The sequence below is a fragment of the Geospiza fortis genome, unplaced genomic scaffold (genome assembly GCF_000277835.1).
Source record: "Geospiza fortis unplaced genomic scaffold, GeoFor_1.0 scaffold154, whole genome shotgun sequence".
NCBI lineage: Eukaryota > Metazoa > Chordata > Aves > Passeriformes > Thraupidae > Geospiza > Geospiza fortis.
In genome coordinates, this window is record NW_005054397.1 from 1,532,976 (window position 1) to 1,543,637 (window position 10,662).

General features: G+C 38.7%; 1 protein-coding gene across 1 annotated transcript; it reads left to right on the forward strand.

Moving 5' to 3' along the window:
- The first annotated feature begins 535 nt into the window (after positions 1–535).
- SERPINB1 (serpin family B member 1) lies at positions 536–7,584 on the forward strand. The gene is made up of 6 exons (XM_005425833.3): positions 536–727; positions 2,694–2,831; positions 3,632–3,749; positions 4,359–4,501; positions 5,187–5,354; positions 6,082–7,584. The coding sequence occupies exons 1-6, from the start codon at positions 560–562 to the stop codon at positions 6,481–6,483; spliced, it is 1,137 nt and encodes a 378-aa protein (XP_005425890.1). The 5' UTR covers positions 536–559; the 3' UTR covers positions 6,484–7,584.
- Positions 7,585–10,662: the final 3,078 nt, after the last annotated feature.

The following is a 10,662-nucleotide window of genomic DNA, read 5'->3' on the forward strand; positions in this document are numbered from 1 at the left end:
CGTGCTCCTGGCAGCGCGGGCGGGGGACAGCGGCGCTCTCCGCTGCTGAAAGTCGGCGTGCACGGAAGCCTTTGGCAGGGTTGACACCGCTCAGGGACATGGATTTGTGGCATGAAGGCAGGCGGGTTACTGAGAGGTGTCTGCACGGCCCTGAGCAGATCCTTTGAATGTCCTCTGTGCGTTGTAGAGGAGCAGAGGGAATGCTGGAGGAGGGAGAGCCCTGGCCTGTGCTGGGTCTGTGAGGCTGAGGGACTTCTGCAAGCCTACCAGCACATACACTTCCAATTTCACATCTACAGGAAAGGAATTAAAAAAAAAATAATGTCTATAAAGTTAGAATGATAAGGAAGGTTGGAATACACAATTAACAAATTTTTTCAATATGACTGATTTTTTTTAAAGAATAAGGTGCACTGATGATGATATTCTTGCTGTTTCTGTAAGCAGCTGCATCCAGTTCAATACAGTCTTTACTCTGTGAGTCACACAAGGTTAGACAAGGTGTTTGAAGAATGTTTCCCAGGGTCCTTATCAACTGTTTTATTTTTCAGCTATAACCATGGAGAACCTGTCCATTGCCAACAGCAGATTTGCACTTGATCTGCTCAGAAGGTTTAGTGAGGCCAACCCAACAGGAAATGTCTTCTTTTCTCCTGTCAGTATCTCTGGTGCTCTGGCCATGGTCCTTTTGGGGGCCAAAGGTAATACAGAAGCCCAGGTGTTGAAGGTTAGTAAAATAAAATGGTCATTAATTGTTTATTTTATTTACGTCAAAAAGGGTTGTGTTTTAGAGGAGGGAAGATGAAATGAGGGTGTTTTTGTTTGTTCAGGACAAGATTTCTGTTATGCACACTCAGTTTTCCTCAGACTCTGCAGCTAGTTACCTTCTGCCTACCCTGCTCCTGAGCCCTCTGTCTATATTTTCTACTGCCCTTGTTGTTAATTTAATTTCAGTAGTTAATTCTTGACAGAGGAGACTAATTACATTAGTCAGTCTCCTTTTAAATTTATCATAATTTCCAGCAGCAAGGCTCTATGAGTTTTCATGAGACATTTGACAGACTATTACTTTATAACACAAGATCACCCATGGTATGTTAAATTTCAATAATTCTGTGTGTTTTTGTAAAAAACACAGTAGCATTCTATAATTTTATATCTAAAGCTATGATGATACATAGTGATGCTACCTAAGCATCAATCTCTCACTAACAGGCACTCAGATATCTCAAAGGAGCTAAGTCTGCATGGTTATCCTTACCATAGCTTTAGGCTAGGTAGGATAGTTAAAAAAACCTTACAAATTGCAAAAATGGTGCACGTAGGCGTATGCCAGTTTCCCCTGAAACCTCTGTCATGGAAGGGACTCAGTCACTGTTATTTTTGCACCCTTGTTGGGCTAATGCCTGCAAAAAGGTGTGGGAGTCTCCTCATTGCAGTCATCCTCATGCATTTGCCTATGAATAATTTCACCTTTGTATTCTGGACTTTAGGAGGGACTGTTTTATACTGTTGAGTATTGCTGGGCTTACTCAATAGAATTACTTCCCCACTACTTGTTCAAACAGACTTTGAACATACTTCATGTAATCAGACTGACAGCCCCACCTAGGATAAACCTACTGACAGCACAAATCATGCAAAAGGAACTTGGGGGGGAAAATAAATGTCTTTCAACCCAGTCATCCTCAACAGGGCATGTTTCTGTACCATAATACTTCACTTAGGAACACAGTGCTAATTAAAGAGGGAGCGATTAGCAATTGTCAAGAGCTGTTTGCAGGGACAAAAAAAATTGTTTCTGGGATCATAATTCTATTGTAAGGTTGCCTCTGTGGTTCTTGCTGAGCCATGCACCTGTACAGCACAGCTTGTACTGAGGTCGTTGGCAAAGCCTGACCAAAAACTCAGTGAGAGAAAGAGAAGGCTTTCCTTTGAATCCAATCACTCCTTCACAGCAGTTTTCCCTACTGGGAAACACATGGTTTTTGAATATGAATGTCCCTGCTTTGGTGTAGCCATCCCTGTCCATGAGGTCTGGCAGCTTCTGTTGTCATATCTTAAGCCCTGGCCAGCCAGCTTGCCTCTGGAAGAGGAGGTACTGATAAAGAGATATTGCAGTAATGCATTTGATCTTAAACCTAATACTTACTTTTATAGATATAAAAAGTATATATTAAGTGTATATATATTTATGGAGCTACATTTTCATAAAATTTTAAAAGTTAATTGCTCTAAGTTTTCTTAATACCTCACTTGTTATAGTGATGATTCTATATTGTGAAAATATACAACCCCACATCCCCTTGGGCCAAAGGGGGAACCAAGAAAGCAAAAGAGTTTCCATGGCATCATCTCTCTTTTTGATTCCTCACCTGGGAACAAGTTCTTGAGTCCACAGAGGAGAAGCTCACAGAAATGCAGACAGGACTTGGGGTTGTGATCAGGAGCTTGAGCTGTGACTGTGTATAAACCAGGATCACAATACAAGTGGCTGACATTGGCAGCGTAGCACCGAGGGACAGTTTGACTCATTCTTTGAGATTTACAGAAGTCTCTTCACAGCTTCCAGCCTTTTATTTTCAGCCTACCTACTGGATCCTACCCTGCTGCATCAGGCCTACCCTACAGATTCACAGTATGCTCTTTTAAGACAGTATTAACAGCAGCTAGTTCATTTCTTTTTATTTCAGACGCTTCACCTTGACAAAGTTGAAGATGTTCATTCAGGATTCCAGGCTCTGACAGCGGATATAAACAGAAGCAATGCTCCCTATCTCTTACGGCTGGCCAGTCGGCTCTTTGGAGAGAAGTCCTACAGCTTTCTGCAGGTACAGTGGTGCACATCAGGATGACATGTACTGGGATCTGCTGGGAAAGTGCAGCTACTTGAGTATTTATGAAGTAGAACTATTTCCAAGCCTATTTCTAAATTTTTCTGGGAAGTTGACAAAAGTGCTTCATACTTGCTGTGTGCATTTCCATAGCTGTGAGCATCTGTGCCTCTCACCTGAAGGGTGTAACACAGCAAACCCTTTTCTGTTCCTGTTCACTTCTGCTGTTCTTGTCCTCAAGAGAAGAATCACTGGTATATGTTCTTAGTTTACAGTAACTATCATGACATCCCACTCCGTTGCAACCAGCTTTTTAGGTTGCAGCCAGTTCTGTTCCTGTTGCAATCAGCTTTTTAGAATTTTCATCAGAGTAGTACCACATAACTTCCATCTTTTTGAAAACACTATTTATTTGGGAGGAGATCTCCAATATGTTTTAACAACATGCCTCTTTGCCAGTGAATTACAACTTCGTGTGATATTTTTGTCCTTCTTCAGCTGTTTTGGAAAGTTTTGTTTTATCCCAGCTGTGCTTGAGCCTGCTTCAGGAGAATAGTAGGTAAATATTGCAACACCTGTAGTAAGCACCACATCAGCTCTAGACATGGCTGCTGTACTGTGAGGCTTGTTCTAAGAATGGGGAAAAAACCTGTTAACTTCAGAATTCCCCCAAGCAACACACTGTTAGAACCCCACCTCAGAGTTGGTGACAATCTGAGTACACCTTATCTACCTAGTAATTAGATGTTTTCTTATCTGCATGCAGTGAAAGCTGTTCTTATTGTTCCAAAATCTAGGATTTCCTGACTAATACACGGAAATTATATGGAGCTGACTTGGCTACAGTTGATTTTCTTCAGGCTTGTGATAAAGCCAGGAAAGAAATTAACCAGTGGGTTGAGGAGAAAACGGAAGGTAAATTAATTTTTTGTTAATAACTGGCAGGGTTTCATGTATTGGGAGAAGGAATGAGCTTTATTCTCTGCTGTCTTTCAAACAGTTTAATTCTGCCCTGGGATATTCATTTGATGCATGGAGAGAACCAGGAATTACCTAAGCAAGACATTTAAACAGTTCCATAAGTCCTGAGAGTTTTCCATTCTGTTTTTGTGTTCAGGCCATGAATGCAGGAGAGATGGCTAAACGTGGAGATGTACACATGAATTGGAGAATTTGCCTTAGTCTGTCTTGATCCATATATATATATTGTATATGTATTTCTAAATTCAGTATTCCTTAATGTAGGCATTCTGTAGCTCTTGTATGAGGAGTAGATGAGTTACATTGACAGTTTAGACTAACAATATTACATTTTCATCAAATCACTGTATATCAGAAGTTATAGTAGTGTGTGTTAAGAAAAAGTATGGTGAAGTAGTGAGACAGGTACTGAAATGCACATTTTTATAGGATTGGTTTTATATTTGTAGTATTTCTATGGCATCAGTTTCTCAATGTATATTTTATATGCCATCAACTTACTCCATGATTCTGTTGTGACTCTTTTTTCTGCTGCCTCTGAAGGCAAAATCCCCGATCTGCTGGCTGAAGGCTCAGTTGATAGCATGACCAAGCTGGTACTGGTGAATGCTATTTATTTCAAAGCAAACTGGGCAGAGAAATTTCAAGAAGCTGACACCACTGATGCACCATTTCGATTAAATAAGGTAATACAGATACATCCTGGTAGGACATATCCAATGAAAAGGTCTAATAATATAGGTGGTAATGTGAAGCATTGCTTGCAACTGAAATATTTAAAAAATACAAAGTAATTTATTAATATTTTAATTATTTTTTATAGATTTTAGTATTTTACCATATTCAGCAAGCTATTTGTTGTCTTACTTATGAGAACAGTGTTAGAGACAATTCTCACCTGTGGTTTAGGACCTAGCAGGGTTTCTGTCTGCAGCAGATCAGCAGCTATGAACTGTGTCTGTGATGATAGGTAAGCAGTCTTAAAATGACAGGACATTTTGATTAAGCTCCATCTTCTTGTTCTATATTCTGCTTATGTTAACAGCTTTACAAGTTACTGTATGCAGTCATCTGCTTTATGCTAAACAGAGTTGATCTTTGTTGGCTTAAAATTCTCATGCAACAGTCTGAAGAAACTGTTTCAGTTTCTGTGAGGACTGTGCTATAGAAGCCAGAGGAGAACCAATATAATACAAACTCATTATTTCTTCAGAATAAATTGTTATTAAACAGGCAGTCAGAAGTTTGAAGAAAGTTTTATAAAGGAGGATAAGTGTTTACATAAATGCAGTTTCAACTTACTTGTCTTCTATTGGTTCTTTAAATGAGTATTTCCTTAACTGTTACTTTTGGTGCCTTTTATCCATCCAGAATGAAAGGAGGACAGTAAAAATGATGTATCAGAAAAAAAAATTTAATTTTGGATACATCCCTGAAGAGAAGATCCGTGTTTTAGAGCTGCCTTACGATGGAAGAGAACTTAGTATGATCATCTTGTTACCTGATGACACTGAAGAGGACTCCACTGGACTGCAGAAGGTGACCCATCTAAGCCAATGCAGTTGTTCAATATTTTTAAGTTTGGCCATTCAAAATGAAAGCCTTAGTGAACCCATGTTCTCAGGGCACCAGATCTATCTGGTGTATTTTTAGACAACTCTCTACTAGTAAGCAATAAAATATAAATGGATGTACTGCATCAGGAAGAGAGGTTGTGTTCTAATTTTGTAGCTTGTGTTCATGTCTCCTCTGCTGAACTGAATGAACCATGATGGAGACTGAAAACAGAGTTAACTGTGAGAATTACCTTGCCTCGTTTGTTTGTTTTTAATGACTGTCTTTCAGTAGCTTTGAAAGTCTTCCTTTTCTTAACCATAAAGTAGTGAGACTGTTTTCCATTAAATGACCAGCTTTTTTGAGCTTTCTGATTATGATTTTTGTTACTTGTTTTTAATTAGGTAATTCCATTTAGTTAGATGAAACAGTAAGAAGATTGGCTTGCTATCAGTGCATGATTTTCCCTTCTGTACACTGCAGCAAGAAGCAAATGTCTGCCTTACTTTGTAAAGTAAAAACTGCACCGACTCCACCTAATCTAAATAGTATTTGTTTAATCTCTATTTAGCTATCAAAGATATGCGTATGTTCATTTTTGCATAGCTGCTTTACCCTCGTATAATGTTCTATAAATAAAGCCTCATAAATGTTACTGAAAATGAAATACTGCGCTGGTGATAACTAATGCTCTCTGTCCTTTTAATTCTAGATGGAAAAGCAGCTTACCTTAGAGAAGCTCCAGGAATGGACACGTCCAGAGCATCTGTATTCGGCTGACGTTCACGTGCGTTTGCCAAAGTTTAAGCTGGAGGAAAGCTATGACCTTAAATCAGATTTAGCTGCTATGGGCTTGCTGGATGTATTTGACAGTGGCAAGGCTGACCTGTCGGGAATGTCAGGGGCACGTGACCTCTTCCTCTCTGCAGTTGTCCACAAGGCTTTTGTGGAAGTGAATGAGGAAGGCACGGAAGCTGCAGCTGCCACTGCTGGCATTGCTATGCTCTGCATGGCCATAGAAGAGGATTTCAACGCTGACCATCCTTTCCTTTTCTTTATTCGCCACAACCCAACGCAAAGCATACTTTTCTTGGGCAGATATGCTTCCCCATAAAAAAAAACTTAGCATTTGCAGCAGTTCCTGCTGTTGTTAATGGAACAAGTTTTGTTCCTGAACAAGTTAATCCTCCTGTTGTGACTTCCTAGTAATTTGACTGAGATTCTGCCTTTCCATTTAAACAGCCCCTGAGAAAATGAGGAGTAATTTATTTTTCTTTCTTGAGATTGACATCATCTTTAATTGAACAAGGAAAATCTTGGAGTAGAAATAAATTTTCTTGGAAGAAATGCGTATCTCTCAAAGCACAGTATCAGCCTTTTGCATCCTCACATGGGTTTTTCTGTGTCTACAGCTCCCCATTGTGATGAACAGCCACTCCTTAATAATCCAGTCACTCCTTATGCATAAATACTAGGTTGATCTTGCAGAGCTATCCCTTCACTTAAATCTTGCTTTACAAAAATACTGTAATAAAATTGTTCTAGGCACCAAAAGGCATGTCTCCAACAGCTGGGTATACCCAGTTCTGTCATGAAATAGAAGGTCAGATAACATTTGTTTAGAGACGTCTATTAATAGAGAATGGATTAAGCTATTTAAACAAAAGTAACCCCTTGAAGCTAGTAGCCAGAGAAATTGCAACACAGCTTTTGAATGAGAATGAAAAAATGAGTAAGACTTTAGGTGATGTGATTAAAGAGCACATCACCTAAATTTAAATTTAAATTAAATGTTAAAATGTTTCAGGGATTAGAGGTTTTAGGTGCCTTTTTGAAAGTTGAGAAGCTGCCAATATGACATTAGATTCTGGCCAGTACCTCTGTCATTCCCGAAAGATACTTCAGTTTCCCAGAGGAGGATCTGCAAGAAATACCTGATGTTTCACTTTATGTACAAGGATTCTACATTTACTGACCTGACTTCCACTACCTCTTTATGCAGAAACCTCTGTTACTGTACCACAGCCTTATTCCTGGTAGCCAATTACATACTGTTATGTTCTGTGTTTATTTTTGGAGGTTATTTGCTTGTATCTCAGGTACTATAACATTTACCTGTACAACCTCAGCTCTGAATGGGGCACAATAATTTATATAATTGCAAACTGTATTTTAATCTTGTCTTTAAGCAACAAATAAAAGTCTTTAACCTAAACTTTTGTTCAAAATGGCAATTGTTTTTGCATGCAATTTAGTATTTCAGAGTACCAAAATAACTGTGTGAAGAGTAGAGCCGCAGAAAACCACTGGCACAACTGGTGCGACTGGCTGTCTGAACTTGTTCAGATAGGTGAAAATACTGAAAACCAAATTACTCAATGGAAGAGATGATTGCATGAACCAGCAGCTTCCCCTGGAAGTGTAAGCTGAGCTGCTCACCCCCACAGGGAACAGGGAGAGTCATGGCACAAGATCTTGGTCTGCAATACCTGGTTGCAAAGGCTCTGGTAGGTTTGCAGAGGAGAGCGTGTATTGCAGCCTGCAGACGTGAATGCAATACTCCCTGCACCCAGTGCTTCCAAAACCCAATGCCTTGCAAAGTAAAAGTACTAGCACAAAACCCATGCAAAAATTTGGAACACTTTGATGTTGTGTTTGTTCTGAGTTTCTGGGCTTTGTTTCAGCATTTTAGCAAAAAAAGCTGCTGCTGCCGTAGATGGGGTTTGCCAAAGCAAGGCTCAAAAATTCCATTTTAATTACATCCTTATCTTTATTTGCACAAACTCAGTCAATGTGTGCAAGATACATGACTGAAGGCTTTTAGGGCAGCAATTATCAGGAAATCAGAAGAAAGATAAAACCTTGCATAATAGTACAAATCAGCTTTATGAGGAGACTGATGTCTGTCTGTATTTATTGTGTTGGTGTCAGCATTCAGTAACTGAACTGTAACCCAATTACATTAAGACAAGTTTGGTTTTCTACAGACAGGGTGCACAAAACAAAATCTCAGCAATAAGAATCTCAATAAAATCAGCTTCACATTGAACCATTTAAAAAAACCCAGCAATCCTACTGGCCAATATTCCCCTCCCATAATTTATGTTCCACAATAAGATAGTTGTGTTTTTCCTTAATACTCCATGTTTTCTTTTCCTGTGCTCTTGTCAGAACAAATGACTGACAAGGGCTGACTTCAACAGAGAAAATTGACATGCTATCTGTATTCACATTTCTAAATAATAATATGCTGCTTCAACTGTTCTCTTGAGAAGGATTTTGTTTGTAGAACTACTGAATGAACACAGGCCTCACTAAGTTCAAAGGAGGGTAATTTTGAGAAGATGTTTTAACTGAGTAAAATGGTAGAAAATGTAATTTTAATGAGTTAAAGAGATACAAGATGAGAGACTGAAACATCAGAAGTCTCAATATAAAACCATGAACTTAGCCTTAGTCTTAGCAAAGCAGCATTCATAAATCAACACGCACCACATACAGAAAATTCTGCTTGCAAAATCTTTGGTTTATATTACCCTTAGGAACGCAACATTAAAAAGTCAGCCTGCCTGCAGTTAAATTTTGTAGGAAGGAATTGCTAAATTGTTGAGTACGTTGAGTACCTGAATACCCTGGTCAACACCAATATGCAACAGGCTGCTGGTTTGAGTAAACAACATGTGAGTTTCTTCCAACAAAATAGAGGATTACAGTAGCTGGATTTCCCCCTCCATTTTGGCCTCTCCCAAGCAGACTAGCCTTTATATAACAAGACAAAACTCTGAGAAATATTTGGTCACTGTGCTGTGATGACTAATCCAGACTTTGAACTTCTGCTAAAAGACTTCCTAGGAAAGCCCTTTGGTTTTGTCATTTAAACAGAAAAACCACCACCACCCACCACAAACTGTCTGCTTTTTGTCTGATTCATATAGTTGAAACTGCTCATCCTAGGAAGTACATACCATAGTGTGGATAAGGAAGACAGTTATCACTGCATTTTATGTCACTTTATACTACAGATAAATTTACTAGATAAATTTACATAGATGAGTTAATTCAGAGCATGTGTAGCTATACTTTTGCTGTTAAATGTTTGTACATGTCTACGTATGACCAAAATCCTTGTAAAGTTCTTAAACCTGATCAAATCTTGGAGATGGGTGGTTGAGTTGATTTACTATGGTTTATTACAGAAATAAGACCAGTCCAGTTCTCTTGCACCTATTGAGATAAAATGTACAATTGAAATCAGAACCTCACTTTTGGTTTGGGTTCCTTATCTTTTTTTGGTTAAATTTTTGTTGTTAATGTTGTTTTTTTGTTTTGGGGTTCTTTTTTTGTTGTTTTTTTAACTGTAGTGAACCACTAGTTCTGGCCTATTATCTTGTGGTACCATCTAAATGCAGGCTATTAGCCACATTCATTAACAAGCCTACGCAATCCCAGACTACTTAGTAACAATAAAAACAAAAACCACAGCCAAAATCCTGGAGAGCACAGCCTGTCTGGAAACATTCTGAACATGCAGGGTAGCTGCTGGCAATTCAGATAATGAACTCATCACAGCAGCCAGAAAATGTATCTTCAGGATAGACGGGAATTCAAACCACCAGCTTGTATAAACACTTACATTTTTAAAGTCATTTAATGGAAAATGGTATGCAGTCATTTTGGACAAGTGCTTTTCTCTCAACACGAGAGAAAATGCTCACAGAAAAGGGAAGAAAATGCTGTCCAGAGGTTAAACTGAGGGTTTCAACTTTTTGAGCGGAGAAAACAGGACAAGAAAAATAAAATTCAAGTAATGATTTCACATAAATATTTAGTATAAGACAACTCCTTGCCAGCTATATCATCCAAATTTTTATCTGTGAGATTCAAACAAGCTAAATGCTGGAAACAATAGTCACTAGGTAATTTTCTAAAAAAAATCCTGCAATGGAACTAATTTGGGGATTTAATTGATATTTCTGTCGTGGTTATCCATATCTCTCACATGAGCATGTTACTACTGGAAGAAACAACTTACATCAGTACAATTTGTTTCTCAGAATACTGAATTCCCCAACACGGAATGGCTACAGCATGGCCTTTTTCATGATCTACATTATTTCTTAGTGGCACAACTTAAGTAAGAGAAAAAGACATCATGGCATGGTGGATTTTGATGGTGTTCCTTACAGCAGAAGCAATTGTTGCCTGACGGAATCCAAATTTTCTAGTGACACTGCAATGTTTGGCATTTCCTTAAAGCTCTACACTCTGAAGAGTAAATAAATACCACTATACC

Bases quoted from the DNA above. Each gene is read 5' to 3' on its own strand.
- SERPINB1 (XM_005425833.3), top strand. From the start codon at position 560: ATGGAGAACCTGTCCATTGCCAACAGCAGATTTGCACTTGATCTGCTC. The intron at 2,832-3,631 runs GTACAGTGGTGC...TCCAAAATCTAG, and splicing joins AGTCCTACAGCTTTCTGCAG to GATTTCCTGACTAATACACG. The intron at 4,502-5,186 runs GTAATACAGATA...TTATCCATCCAG, and splicing joins CACCATTTCGATTAAATAAG to AATGAAAGGAGGACAGTAAA.